Raw genomic sequence first — 16063 nt, forward strand, 5'->3', positions numbered from 1 at the left:
ACCACCACCACTACATCAACAACAATAACCACCACCACTACCACCACCACCACCACCACCACCAGTAGCGCCGTGCCCTGGACTGCCACTAATCTCACACACACATATATCTTCATCATTCGACACAATGGTCCTATAAAGAAGACCTTCAATGGTCCTCTACGAACGCTAGAGAGAGAGAAAGAAAAAGAGAGAGAGAGAGAGAGAGAGAGAGAGAGCTCTAACATCCTGCCACTCTCCCTCGGTGCAGCTGTACACATCACTCACACACACAAAAAAGTTTATCATTCAGAAAGTAAACTAAATGCTAAAAGTTAACCCCAGTAGCCACCCTTTCCCCAAATAATTCACAGAGAGTCAAGTCCCACAGTACCATCGGCCAAGAAATGCCCGAGAAATATCCACCTTTTGTGTACACGGACAGACAGACGGGTGGGAGTGACACTATACTGAATTGAACCCCCTCTCCTAGGCCTTGTAAGTCGTGGCGGGGTATAAAGAGAAAGACACACACACACACACACACACACACACACACACACACACACACAAAGGATTTAGGTACTAGATAGGGAGTACAATTCTAAATTCTTCCTCAGTGTGTGTGTGTGTGTGTGTTTGGTAATGGAAGCGAGGGCCAGCTGGGGGAGGTGTGTTGTGGTGTGGTGTGTTGTGGTGTGGTGTGGTGTGGTGTAATATGGTGTGGTATGGTGTGATGTGGTGTGTCGAAATAAGTTAACCAAGCTATTCCCCCCCCCTCCCTCTCTCTCTCTTCTTTCTATGCTCCCTCCCTCATTCACTCCCTCCTTTTCTCCCTTTACCTTCTCCCTCCCTGACTCCTTCCCTTCTCCCTTCTTCACCCTTGCTTTCCTTTCTTTCCTCTCCTCTCTCTCCTTGCTCCTTCATTTCCTCTCCCGTCCATTCCTCTCCCTCCCTCTCTTTCCTCTCCCTCCCTCTCTTTCCTCTCCCTCCCTCTCTTTCTTCTCCCTCCGTCTTTTCCCTCTCCCTCCCTCTCTTCCCCTTCCTGGCTCCTCTTCACCGGATACTGACGCTAAATCTTGGCAGGTTGTGTCTCCACGAATTTCCCGGATCAGGCGGGCGAGAGGCAGTGACCCACAGAGAGAGTGAAACACAGAGACAGTGACCCACGGAGACAGTGACCCACAGAGAGAGTGAAACACAGAGACAGTGACCCATAGAGACAGTGACCCATAGAGAGACACAAAGATCTGTTTTCTTCTCTCCTTTACACGCTAACATATCTATAGCTAACCACATATAGATTATTATATATAGAGAGGACATATATATATACAGTATACAAATAGTATTATATATATTATAGAATTCCTCTCCCTAGACTCGAACCATTGTTATTGGGATCACTAGTTCGAGGCTTCAGACCACTATGCCACCTTCCCATGTGTGTGTGTGTGTGTGTGTGTGTGTGTGTGTGTGTGTGTGTGTGTGTGTGTGTGTGTGTGTGTGTGTGTGTGTGTGTGTGTGTGTGCAGTGAAACATTCTATCCTCGGCATGATTTAAATTCCCAAACGTATAAAACTTTTCACATAGGAATTCACGAAGAAAATTGACTTCTATGATAGCGCTATTAAAAGTTCTCTCGACCAGTTCAAGTTTACCGGCAGCCGCCTGAGTTATCTAGCACACACACACACACACACACACACACACACACACACACACACACTTCAGTTCCACGTAGTATAAGTATATCCTTGTCTCTATACCAGGAAAAAAATCGAAAAACACACGTGACCAAGGTAGGAAAAACTGGCCGGGGCTTGAGTGAACGAGAGAGAGAGAGAGAGAGAGAGAGAGAGAGAGAGAAGATTCATCCCAGGGTATTATAATGGTTGATGTGGTTAGGTTAGGACAAATTAGGTTAGTTTAATGTGTGTCTGTCCTAATGTTTATCTCTTTTTGTTCTTGATAAATTAGATTTCGTAGACTGTAGAGGCTGCATGGACGTGGAGGCATAGATTAGGTTAGACAAGATTAGTATTAGTTAGAATTTGATATAATTAATCTAACAGAATCATAAGTTAGTTAAGGTTAGTGATAATTAGTCTTAAATTAGCTAAGATTAGTCTAATTTAATATGTTTTGGTATTATATTTCCCAGTGTATAATAAATATACCGTTTTTTTCCCCCAATGCAACAATAGTTTTTCTCGGCCTCAGTAATTTAAAACAGTAAAAATCCGATGTAAAAAAAAAAACTAAAAAAAAAAATCACATCAAATTTTACAACTATTAATAATATTCTAATCTCGTTTTCTGTAACATGAACTAGCTTAAACCATAAAATATTCTATTACTATTGGCTATTAATATTCATACTGAGATTAGTTCACATTTTCACTTCATTTTAGATCAACTAGGTAATTTAACATCGATGGGAGAGGTACAGTTACAGAGATTACAAATTTACAGTACATAACACTACTTAAGTTTACTGTATTATCCTGTATGTATATAAAGTAAAGTTTATTAATATACACACTATTAACTTCTATCAACACGTCACGGGTCCTTAGGGGTATTAAAGGTAAATGTTAATAATCACTTAGAGGCGGAATTCACGACCTGTAGTTAAGACTTTAAGACTGTAAACATGTATCGTTAAGTCACATATTATTGGTCTTGTGTTCAGGGTATATCAGTGTGGTATATCAATCTGTACACACACACACACTCACACACACACTCACACACACACACACACACACACACAGCCACCGTCGGCCATCTGCGATTTTATGCTTTTCCAACTTTCCATTTCACATTACGTATATCCACCCCACCCCCCTTGTGTACGACGGCTCCTGTTATTGACAACTGAATACACTGGTGGAGGCTGGTGTGTGTGTGTGTGTGTGTGTGTGTTTACATATGCGAGAATGAATTTGTATTGGTTTACACAACTTTTAAGTATATAATTATACTTGTTTATACATATGCGTGTCTGTTTGTATTATTCCCATGTATTCCACACCATAAACAGATCACACACACACACACACAGACGCACACACACACACACACACACACACACAGACGCACACACACACACACACACACACACAGATTTACAGTCATGAATCAGGTTCCAATAATGGACCCGTCGGATCTGGGACTGATTGGAACGTTGAAATGAAATCTATTTCTGTCCTTCATTCTCTTCCAAATTGACCACAATATAGACATCTCCCCATAACCATATTGGCCCATAATTTAGTAAAAAAATAATATAAATAATAAAAAATAATGATGATAAAACTGAATTCTATCCACCTGACATAAACACTCGACTGGCCAAGCGGCGTCTCTTGGGCTCAAGGAGTATGCAAGACGCCCCACAGGGTATTTTGTTACTGAGCCCAGCATTGTAGCAAAGCCTGGGAGATTTGTCGGTACATGCGTTACGATCAGGCAGGGAGACAAGTTGGGGGGGAGGGTGGGATGGAGGGAGGGAGGGGTAGGAGGAGGGAAGGGGAGGGAGGGAAGCGAGGAGGAGGGGGTGCAAGGAGGGAAGGAGTGAAAAGGAGAGAGAGAGAGAGAGAGAGAGAGAGAGAGAGAGAGATAATCTAAAACAACAAAAAAAGTCACAAATGATAATAAACAAAGTAACGCTAAAAATAATGAAGAACACAAAAGAACAGACAATAAACGGGAAGAACATAACCACAAAATACAAAGAACAAAACACATTCCCTCTTGTTCTTAAATATAACAAAGAACAATATCCATTTTCCATCTCAATATAACATACTGTACCTCAATACACTCGGTCTAATGATTCTAGTTGGTATCTTTCTTAACCAGGTAATTGTCGTTCTCAGAGTAAATATTGACATGTCCTTCTACCCAATAGACCCCAAGATAACTTTTTTTTAGACAATAGCAAATAATCATACACCTCTGACTGTGAATCATTGGACTCTGATTACATTGGTGACTGTGAATCATTGGACTCTGAAAACATTGGTGACTGTGAATCATTGAACTCTGATTACATTGGTGACTGTGAATCATTGGACTCTGAAAACATTGGTGACTGTGAATCATTGAACTCTGATTACATTGGTGACTGTGAATCATTGGACTCTGAAAACATTGGTGACTGTGAATCATTGAACTCTGATTACATTGGTGACTGTGAATCATTGGACTCTGATTACATTGGTGACTGTGAATCATAAACACTGAATAATCCCTGACATAAAGAGTTCAACCTTGGTAATATTTTCTCGACACCTTCCTGCCGGGATACTGATCAATACCTATCCTATAACACGGAATTAATAGTCATGTGTCAAGTAAGAACGCATTAAGTTATAGTATTATGATTCCTATCTTGAACGCCACTCTGTCCTACACCGTGATAGCAAAAAAAAAAATTATAATAATACTAATTACTACCAGGGGTTAATATTATTGTCAACCCGAGTCCTGCTGAAGTAATTATTATCGTATAACAGAAACTGAGCTGAAGTTAATGTTTTATTCTATTACTTTATGATTTGTGTAGTAACAACGACGAATTACTACTCTTTTTCTCCTTCCTAATCTTTTCAACAATACTGTACTTATTCTACTACTTACTACTACTACTACTACTACTACTACTACTACTATGATGATGTCACCTCTTAACTCTCAAGGATAAACAGTAAAGGCATTAAGACCACACAGTCATATACTTCTCTACAGAATGAGACACAAAACTCTTAGCATCTCTACTATCTTAAGAGGGTTACCATCAGCGTTTAATTATCAGCTGAATATATGCGACTGTGTTGACTTTCCTTGAATGAAAAAATAACAAAAACAAAACAAAAACAAAAACAAAGGAACAGTGTCGCCATCTATGAACGACTCTTACAACATTTTCTTCTGAGGGGATTTACGTCATAGGTGGGCAGACGTCAGGGGTACCAACCTAACCCTGACACCTTGTATTTTTCTTCATGTTTGTTTTGATATATTTTTTGCCATCTCAATAATTTTGTAATTCACTCCAACACCCTGTAATTCACTCCAACACCCCGTAACTCACTTCAACACCTTGTAACTCACTCCAACACCCTGTAACTCACTCCAACACCCTGTAACTCACTCCAACACCCCGTAACTCACTTCAACACCCTGTAACTCACTCCAACACCTTGTAACTCACTCCAACACCCTGTAACTCACTCCAACACCCTGTAACTCACTCCAACACCCTGTAACTCACTCCAAAACCTTGTAACTCAAAGTAACTCAGGACACCAAGCTTCAACTTACCGTGAGAGTAATGATCTTATCGAAGAGCATCGCTGGCGCCATGTGGAAATCGAACACGAAGTACTGAGGGAGAGAGTCAAGAGAATACATATTAGACTTAGTGAGAAAACACACACACATACACACACACACACACACACAGACACACACACACATACACACACACACACACACACACACACACGCAGAGTAGGAGTCGACGGGGACTCTTGATAATTTAACTAAGTTTGAAGCAGACAATTGCACTTCTTCGCCTTCACCAGATGACGCTGACACTCTCCAGTAGTGTACGAGGGAAGTATCATGTGTTGTATTTGTATCCTGAACAATCAGCTCTAATGTTACTGTAACGGGCTTAATAACCAATAGAAATAAGGTAATGAGGTAATGAACACGGAGGTTAATTTACTCAGTGTTGTTGTGATGTGAAGGTAAAGTAATAAATGTAATTAGAACAATATAAGACACAGGTATGTTCATTGCTGACCGTGTGTGTTAAGTGGGGTGTCGGCGGGTGTTGTGCTGTAATGCTATAAAAATAATCTGAATCACCAAAAAAAAAACCTATGGTCATTTAAACATATTCCTAATCACTGAATGTACTATACTATACTGTATTGTGGTGTTACAGTCACTAAAAATGAATGTACTAAAGTGTAATGTGCTGTAATGAATATATACAATACTAACTGCTATATTTTTAATCCCGTGTTACGAGAAAGAGTAAAAATGTAAGCAATTGTTTCTGTGAAAATTCAAGTTCCAGTACAAATCTCTTACCAATCCTCGACTTAGGAACTCCTGGCAGGTATTGTCCACCAGGAGTCACTTTATCCTGTACCTCATGGTGCAGGAGCTGGGGATGGGGGGGAGAGCAGTGAGGGGTGACTTACTTATTCTTTTCTGGTAAGATATTGTGGAGCAAAAGTCAACAAGGAGGTTTTCTTTATTTATCCTTCTTTACTTTCTTTCTTCCTTTCTTCTTCTATCCTTCATTTTCTCCCCCCTTTAATTATTTTCTGTTTTTCTCCCTCCTTCTTCCCTTCTTTCTTCACAACTACTTTCCTGTCTCTTCATCCTTCCAGCGTCATTTCTCTCTCTCTCTCTGTCTCTCTTTCTTCGTAACATTCATCTTCCTCTCCCTACTTCTCTCCTTCCATTCTTTTTGTCTCTCTCCTCCCTTCTCTTATCCACCCTTCTCTCTCTTCCTCCCTCCCTCTCCCTTTTTACCCTTCTCTCCCTCTCCCCTTTCCTCATTATAGTAGTAGAGGCAGTTGGCAGATTTTTCACAAATATAAACGTCTTGCTCTCTTTATCCTTTCCACCCCCCCCTCCCCTCTTCTCCTTCTCTACCTCTCTGCCACCGCCCTTCTTTCCTACTTTCCTCATGCGTCCGTCCACCCCTCCTTCCTCCCTCACCTCCTACCCTCCCTCCCTTCCACCCCTTTCCGACCCTTACCTCTCTCTCTCTCTCTCTCTCCTCACCTCGTTGTAATAGGGACAGTTGGTGGATTCCTTGACCGAGGTGTACTTCTTCTGGTCGCCCACCTGCACACACACCACGGGGTCCATGTTGAGCCCCGCCAGCTGTCTCGCCTCGATGATCGTAATGCACACCTGCACAAGCACAAGTGTGGGGTTAATTAGTCACCTGTACATATTTAAGGGTTGAATTAGTCACTTGTCTATACCTGGAGGTTTAATTAGTCACCTGTTTGTACCTGACGATCAAATTGGGTTCTTGCTGGCACCTCAGGGGCTAGTTAATCACCTGTTCTTACATGAGGGTTTCATTAGTCACTTGTTCACTCCTGAGGGTTTAATTGTTAATTTTTTATTCGTGACAATGTAATTGGGCATTTGTTTACATTTGAGAGGGTAATTGGTCACCTTTTTCATACAGGTGTGAATTAATGAGTTAACTGTTGATTGGCCTCTATCCTGTCATATATTTTGATAGGTGTTGATACGATACACCCGTGTTTATCAGGGTTACCACACGTCGAACAGGTACTGTAATAAGATAATGACGTGTGTGTGTGTGTGTGTGTGTGTGTGTGTGTGTGTGTGTGTGAGAGAGATGTTGGCAGGTCAGCGTGATGTCCTCCTGAGTACCGACCAGCAGGGCCAGACACGCACACTCGCCTTCAGCTGTTGACTTACCATTAGTGTCGCGGGTGACACTCTTACGTCGAGCACCGCGGCCACAACACCAGGCTTTGGCTGTTGTCTCTCACCAGAAGCTCATAGAAATGTATATCAGTATTGTAATGGACCGAGAGGTTTACTTTTGTGTGACCCGGGTATAATAAAGGGGTTTAGCTCTATATGACCCGGAAATAAGAAGGGCTGAAGGCCGCTTTGACTCAGGAATAACAAGATCTTTGTATAACGTGGGAATAACAAGAGTTTTAGTCTTGTATGACCTGGGAATAACAAGAGCTTTAGTTTTGTATGACCTGGGAATAACAATAGTTTTGTATGACCCGGGTATAACATAGAGCTCTAGCTTTGTTTGGTTACTGCGCAGCGTTGAGATGACGAGAAAGCTTTTAACTGTTGGTAAATTCAAGAGTAGTGAAAGTTTTAGCTGTCTGTCATCCGCGAGAAGATAGGATAAGCCAGAAACTTAGCTGGGATGGTTTAGTGGAATCCGGAAAATAACTACAAACTTGAGCTGAGTTGTCTCCGTACAGGAAATAAAAACATTTTGTTATTGTTTCTGAGTCCGGGAACAAGATGAAGCCGACACCTGGGGAAATACACTACAGTAGGTGTTTTATTATTAATTATTATTATTATGATTATTATTATTATCATATATCGTCTCCTCGGGTTTCTAGAGATCCAAGAATAAGCAAAGATTAGGAGCCATATATCTCGTAATCCTTAAACACTCGCTACTTACTGTACTCCAGCGCTACAATTTTTGTCATGGTAAGTCAAAGGACAACCTATGAACGACGAGCTTCTGTACATGTAAACACAACACTAGATATTCAGTCGGACCACCATGGCGTGAGGGTCCTCTTGTGTTTACATGCCAAGAGGGTAAAACAAATATTGTGATGATAAGCGTGAGTGGCTGCAGTTACATGTTCGTGGAAGTTCTCGCTGTAGTGCCACCCGCGTGTGCTTCCAGGTGCCTTTACGACTATGGAATTATCCCGTCAGGTAATGTTGGTTGTAATAATAGGAATATTGCACACCGGTAACGGGGATGTATTTAGTGGTGGTTGGGGGGCAGCCAATGACGTTCAGGGCTTAAAAGACGGCAGAGAAGCAGTTCGTAAACATATAGTGCAGGTGGTGGTGTTGTGCTATTGGTAAGGCGGTGGTAATGATGGTGTAGTGTGTTGGTTGTAGTAACGTGGTTAGTGTGTATAGTGTGGAGGTGATGTGGTGTAGGCAGTACGTGTAGTTATGGTAGAGTATGGTGACGTAGTGGTTCTGCCGGATGGAGGTATAGTGAGGGGGAGGTTGCTGGGTGGTGTCTGCTGGTAAGGGGGCGGGCGGGGGGTGATATACGGACCCGGTCTAAACACCATAACGAGGAATGCGAGCGTGGGGCTGGGAGTGTACTGTTGAATATATCAGAGCGAGGAATATGTGATCACTCTGAGAACCTTTAGAGGGGGGAGAAGATAACGGGGGTTCTTTGGCGGTATTTCCCAGAGGTACTGTAGGTGTGTATGGATGAGTGTGTGAGTGGGCGGTAGGAGGTGAGGGAGTAGGGGAATACGGCAGTAGACTGACCAATAGTGGTAAGTAACGGGGAGTGAGGTGGATTCGACAACACCACTGCTCAGTAAAAAGTTTACGTAACAGTGAGGTGATCACACTAAGAAAACCGCTATAGCTTATTTTACCTCATGATTAAACACCCTAATGTTGACCTAACATAACATATCCTACCCTAAGCTAAGCTAACCTAACCTAACCTAAGCCTTGCTAAGCTATGCTAAGCTAACGTAATATATCCCATAAAAGCGTTTATTTATATTTATCTCCCTCATACAACAAGATGGCTCAGTAATCCACAACACCAATCTCCTCCACCTGAAGTTTTAAGGAGCAGGATGATCAACACCTGCCGGGGTAAAAGAAGAACCCAAGTTTTCCACAGCTGTAGCCGACGAAGGTGCGAAAAACCGAGATGGATTTTCTGGAAACTTTCTGGGCGTCTCAGGTGCCCAAGACCCGACATCTCTTAGCACCTACAAATAGTGTTCAGTATTTGTGTGATTTTCTGAAGAGTTTACGATCAACTCAGATGTTAGATGACATGTATTCATCAACAACTGTAAAGACGAAAACAAGAGACAATCAACATCAACACCTGTAGCATTGGACGGAACAAGAATAATGGAGCGATATACTTGAAAGCGGTAGTGTGGTGAAGCTGAGCTGGGAAGAGATCAATAAGCCGCCACCGCCCCTGCGACAAGGATTTTCATCTCACACCGCCGCCAGCCATGGGTTATATACGACCACCACCACCACCACGTCATAACACCGTCTGGGAGATGACTACTGAGGGTGTACAGTATGGAGAGGCTGGGTGGAGGTACAGTACTTCGTCTTTGTGACAGTAAAAAATGAGCTGGTATCTCTGTGAGCTGATCCTTCTGTGAGCAGGTGTCTCACTTAGGAGCTAATTATAGCCTATCTCAGTCCCATTATAGCTCACCTGACAGCGAACCCTCTTACCTGACAAATAATTATATCACCTGGACCTTAATGATCTCTGACCTGGCAGATAATTATCTCTTATCTGTCTCGTGGAGATTAATTATCTATCACCTAGATACTTAATGATTTCTCATCTGGGAACTATCTATTTCTCACCTGGGAGCTATCTATCTCTCACCTGGGAACTATCTATCTCTCACCTGGGAACTATCTATCTCTCACCTGGGAACTATCTGTCTCTCACTTGAAAACAAACTATCTCCACCTGGGGACTAACCATCTCTCACCTGGGGCCTAACTATCTCTCACCTGCTCTCACCTGGGGACTAACCATCTCTCACCTGGGGCCTAACTATCTCTCACCTGGGGACTAACCATCTCTCACCTGGGGACTAACCATCTCTCACCTGGGGACTAACTATCTCTCACCTGGGGCCTAACTATCTCTCACCTGGGGCCTAACTATCTCTCACCTGGGAACTAATTATCTCTCACCTGGAAGTCCTGCGCCTTCAGCTCCGCCGGCGTCGAGTTGACTGTCTCAGATTTGTATCTGTAAGGAAATAGAAATACAAAAATATACATAAACAGATTACATAAATAATTAAATAAACCCATTTGTGAAAAAAATAAATAAACCAATAAAGAAAATAACTGAGAAAAAATAGAGTAAATCATTGTTTTTTTTTTGTTTTTCTACCAATGTGAATATATTAGCCTTAACTAGTATACGATGCTGCGTAAATGAGTTGTAAAATATGGTTGCTTTTACAGTTTATTTCTTTAACGAATAATGTAGATTTATATTTGGTATGCTGACTTATTTATTTATTTATACAAATATAAAATAAATTCACAAACAGGATTTACATATTTACAGATTTATTAAGAATCAGCTCGTGAATATTCCTCATAAGTGAAGATCTGAAAATAAATGTAAATTGATTAAGTAAAACACAAAATTATGTCAACAAGTTGTGAATCATCAAACAACAGAACCAGATAACACAGATAGAGAATCACAGATGAAGTGTTCCGTGTCTCTCATTGTTCGTAGTTTTGTGTTTCCTTATTTTTACTTTTACTCTTTCAATAACTTAAACAAATAATAATAATCCACACTTTTTTGATAATAATTTTTGGAAGACGTAAAATATAATGAATTCACGAGCGGCATTTTGTCGTGTTTCATTGAATATTTGAAAGTTTATTGCTGAACTTTTTTAAACTTTAATACTTTAAGAGCAAAATATATAAACTTTCTCGCCTGCTATTTAATTATTCACGTTGGTTGAGTCTAGGAGGGGGGGTGGAGTCAGCTCTGTCTGTGTGTGTGTGTGTGTGTGTGTGTGTGTGTGTGTGATAACTACTAACCCGGATAATGGTAAGATCATCGTAAGTGGCGTTTACTGTATGATCATCTTCATATACATATTAAGGTCAAAGGTCAAGGTTCTTTGGGTCACATGATGTAAAAAAGTCCATCTCAACTTTCTACGTCTTTTTTTCTCGAATATTTTTAGTTTTATTATTCATTAACTTTCTTTTTAAAAACTGAAAAAAAATTAGATAAAAAGTCGGAAACTCACTTAAGTTACAAACCGAAACAAGTTGAAAATAACACAATATTAATTTCTCTAATTTTCCCGTTCTTTCTCTCGCCACTTTTACCTTTCTCTTGCATTAATTTTCCTTTAATAAACTCCAGTAAACTAAGAACAAAATCCTTAAAACAAAATCTTAAAACATTTTCTTTTGGTATTTTTGAAAGGAGAGAGAAAGATTTATCCACAAAAGAGAATAAAGATCATCAGGTTTTGCTTTCTTTTTGGGGGTTGGTTTATTTTTTTTCTTAAATAAATAAATAAATAAATAAAATAAATAATAACTAAAGTAAAAAAAAAAGAAAAATTAAAAAAGAGAAAAATAAGAGACGAATAAAAATATATAATAAATGAATAAATGAGAGAAGAAAAAACCCTGCAAACAATAAACAAATAAATAAAAAAAAAAAAAAAAAATACATTACCCTATTATCAAATTAAACTTTCACGACTACAGTTAAAGCCAACATATCATCCCCCTTTTCACCCTACCCCCCACCTCCCCCCTCTAGCGTGCTCACCCCCAACAAAGGAAGTTTAAGGAGGTGAAACAGAGCATCGTCAGGGCAGGAAATATGTTTGAAGTGTAAATTACCTGGGGGAATGAGAGGCTTTGGGAGGATACACACAGGAAGCTAAAGGGAGTATATTGGCTACAGAGGGATTGAAGAGTCTATGTCTATTTACAAGAGCCAGATAATACAGGAAGCTATCACCTGTACTCGCCCAATGAACACTGTATTTTTGATCTGAGTCTCCCTGAAAAGTTCTCCTTTATGCCGTACGACAGTTTAAGACGACTGGCAGTGTTGGCGGGTGTACCAACCTGAGTCAAATTGGTGCATTTTCTTTTCTGGGATTGTGACTTTAACCTCTGACCTTGTAGATTGGTGAAAACATCGCAAGACATGGTGGCAGGGAACAGTCGACGCCCTCACACCACCTTACATAACGCCACGGTAACAGGTAATGGCCCAGACTCACAATGGCCACTCTCCCAATGGCCACTCTCACAATGGCCACTCTCCCAATGGCCACTCTCACAATGGCCACTCTCACATAGGCCACTCTCAAAATTGGCCTATTACCACTAGTTCCCTTGACAACACGCCTCCACCACCCTCACTCAGGCTATCAGAGAATCACATCTTAAAGCCCCTCCTCCCTCCTCCCTCCTCCCGTCAGCTTAAACTAATCCCTAAGGTCTTCACGCCTCACAGTGTATACGATGAATTAATACTAAGCGTTGTATATTAAAGGTGTAGTTCAGGTATAATGCTGAGACAAGGTGAGAGGCGGGGGGAGTGACTGTGTGTTGTGTACTAAGTGTTTCAAGGGTTTTCCTCTCACTGTATCTCCTTATCTTGAGAAGTCTCTTGTCTCTGATCTGCCCCGAAGATAGATGGAAGAGGAGTGGAGATAGATAGATAGATAGATAGATAGATAGATAGATAGATGCCACAAAATTCGCTCTTGGGCTCCACAAAATTTATTTCAAAGACATGTAAATAAATTCCCTTAGGAGCCGACAAAACACCCATTACAGTCCCACAAAACCTTTCCTCCCTGAGCGGCTTACTCTCATTGGCTGTGAGAGTCAACAAGTCTGAGCGTGTTGGGGACTAAACAACAACACCCACACGTGATCATCAGCTGGCAGAAGACGCTCGACGTTGCTCCTGGCCAACATGGGGGTGTAGCGTCGTCTGGAACACACCACACTAGGCACTATGTAGTACCCTCATAAGGACACAACTTGCTTACAGCGTGAGGGTATTTTCAGCCTTGTTAAGGAGGCTTACGGCAGCTGACGAGGAGATCCCCCGCGGGAAATGTGATATGCAATAGGACTTTTTTTTTTTTTCGTCATCTCCTTCCCGCGGTGTTTGAGAAGGTGATGGAGAGTTTGTCAAGCACGCCGGGTTGTGCTTGATTGATGAGGCAGTAATCAGTTTACAGCTCGGTGGGGAAGGTTAAAAAAAGTCTATTGAAGCCTCCATGTTTTTATCTGTACCTCCTCCACTGTGATGACCAAAATGCTGTTGGTTTTGTTCAGTCGAGTATTACGAAACAGCGACCATGTGTTGTGGACTCTGGTGCTCTCCCTTGTGGATGCTGAAGTGATTCTTGTCCTGTCTGGAGCATCAATATTCTTCCAAGGTCACAGAGACACAAGTGCCAGTTACCTGTGTGTTGTGCCACTGTAGAACTTGTTTCTCTCCGCCAGTGAAGGAATCATTCAGGATATTTTGATCAATTTATTCTAAGGTCAAAGTAAGTGAATTAAGCAGTCTGTGACAGTCAGTGAGTTAGTGACAAGAGTATTTCTCCGTCAGTAAGTGAGTTAGTCTCAGAGTCAAGTATAGAACTGCTAGCGGAATTAAAATAACCAAACCTATTTTTTTCCTTCCTCTACCCCCTGACTTTATCACCCTCTACCAGAAATATTTCGCCGTATCAATATTCCTTAAAGTGAATAAAAAACAAAAAATAAATAAATAAATAAAATACAAAGGTAAAACAGCTGAAATATTTAACATTCGAGGAATTAATATTATACAAAGAATCACCAGAATAAAGAGATGGAGTGGCTAAGACGTCTCCTGGAGGCTGGTGGCGAGGCGACATAAACCCATAACGGCTTATCATCTGAAGCAACGTTGGAAATACGACCTCTCTCTCTCTCTCTCTCTCTCTCTCTCTCTCTCTCTCTCTCTCTCTCTCTCTCTCTCTCTCTCTAATCCAAAATTCAACCCCTACTTATCCAGGAAACTTTCACCTGTAAAAAAAATTTGGTCCGAGATGACGTGTGTGATAAGTGGTGACACACACACACACACACACACACACACACACACATTCCAGATAAAGACGCACATAAAGCAGTTACAAGTATACATAAACCTAAATAAATGCACACAAAAACACACACACGTACATATACACAGAAGCTGGTATTATGTCTACATACCATGAGCACCTAAGAGAGGAAAACAATATATAAAAACAACAGCTAAAACAAGGGAAGACATCAACAACAACAACAACAACAGCAACAGCAACAGCAGAAACAACAACAACAACAAATACAACAACAATAGCCACAAAAAAGTGTGGCAGGATTTAATTTCAATGGTCAGTGACACACGAGTCTTCCTCCGTCGGGTCTGGGCTGAGAATCCAAACACGACAAGAACCTGATATACTCCAAGGTCCCTAAGACAGACAGACAGACAAACAGACAAACCATTACAGAGAGAGAGCAAATTGATATAATACGCAGAACTGTGCAGTTTTCTGGAACATACTAAAGTAACAAAGATATTTACCTCACACGCGACTCATACCACAGACACACACACACACACTCTACACACACACACATACACACACACACACACACACACACACATATACACACACACACACACACACACCTTATACACACACACACACACACACCCCTACTGACTTTATCACCCTCTACCAGAAATATTTCGCCGTATCAATATTCATAAAGTGAATAAAAAACAAAAAAAAATAAATAAATAAAATACAAAAGGTAAAACAGCTGAAATATTTAACATTCGAGGAATTAATATACAAAGATCACCAGAATAAAAGAGATGGAGTGGCTAAGACGTCTCCTGGAGGCTGAGTGGCGGGCGGCTATAAACCCCTGCTCGCTGGAAATATGTCGACGGCTCCACCATTGGGATCAGCGTCAACAATTCCGCTCCCAACTATACCGCCCTTCAGGATTTATTGAACAGTCTCCAAAACTGGGCCACCAACAACCATGTCACCATCAACCATACCAAGACAATGGTTATGCACATCAACCTCTCCTCCGACATTGTCCCACCTCCTTCCATTACCCTAGGTCCGAACACACTCCAGGTTGTAGATTCCACGAAGCTCCTCGGCGTCACCATAGACAACAAACTAAATTGGAAACCACACGTCAGTGAAGTTATCAAATCCTCCAGTTCCGTCTCCACCTCCTCCGCTGACTCAAGTCCTTCGGAGTTCCTGCACCCGAGCTCCTCAGTGTTTACACAACATTCATACTTCCCAAGCTCACCTATGCCTCCCCTACCTGGTCTTCCTCCCTAAATGCCACACAATGTAAACACCTAGAAAAAGTGCAAAAGAGGGCATGCAAGATTATTCTCTCCCCTTCCTACTCCACATATCAAGAAGCGCTCAACACACTGACCCTTTCGACTCTCACTGACCATCACCACGGCCTCATCTGCAAATTTGGTAAAAAGCTTCTACACCATCCCCGACACCGGCCCCTACTACCACCTGAGATCCCCTGTCCGAGAATTGCTGTTCGACACCACAACCGCATCCAGCCCATACGTGCACGAACTGATCGCTATAAGAACAGCCCAGTCCCAACCATTGTAAAAATTATCAATAACATGTAATAAATCAGTGTATTCACTCCC

At 41.5% G+C, this 16063-nt stretch overlaps 1 protein-coding gene and 1 long non-coding RNA gene across 2 annotated transcripts in view; both read right to left on the reverse strand.

Moving 5' to 3' along the window:
- Positions 1-5288: 5288 nt before the first annotated feature.
- LOC121857176 lies at positions 5289-10557 on the reverse strand. Its single transcript, XR_006087123.1, has 3 exons — positions 10498-10557; positions 6796-6927; positions 5289-5373 (listed from the first exon to the last, which is right to left on the reverse strand). It is a non-coding gene; the product is annotated as an uncharacterized LOC121857176 (long non-coding RNA).
- Positions 10558-10887: 330 nt separating this feature from the next.
- Positions 10888-16063, reverse strand: part of LOC121854956 (origin recognition complex subunit 3-like) — a 30671-nt gene continuing 25495 nt past the window's right edge. Inside the window, exons 13-14 of the mRNA XM_042349775.1 lie at positions 13249-13312; positions 10888-10926 (exon numbers count right to left, since the gene is read on the reverse strand). Of these exons, the coding sequence (XP_042205709.1) occupies positions 10888-10926; positions 13249-13312 (103 nt within the window). The remainder of the gene's footprint in view (positions 10927-13248; positions 13313-16063) is intronic.

This window comes from Homarus americanus, unplaced genomic scaffold, assembly GCF_018991925.1.
Source record: "Homarus americanus isolate GMGI-L3 unplaced genomic scaffold, GMGI_Hamer_2.0 scaffold1024, whole genome shotgun sequence".
Taxonomy (NCBI): Eukaryota; Metazoa; Arthropoda; class Malacostraca; order Decapoda; family Nephropidae; genus Homarus; species Homarus americanus.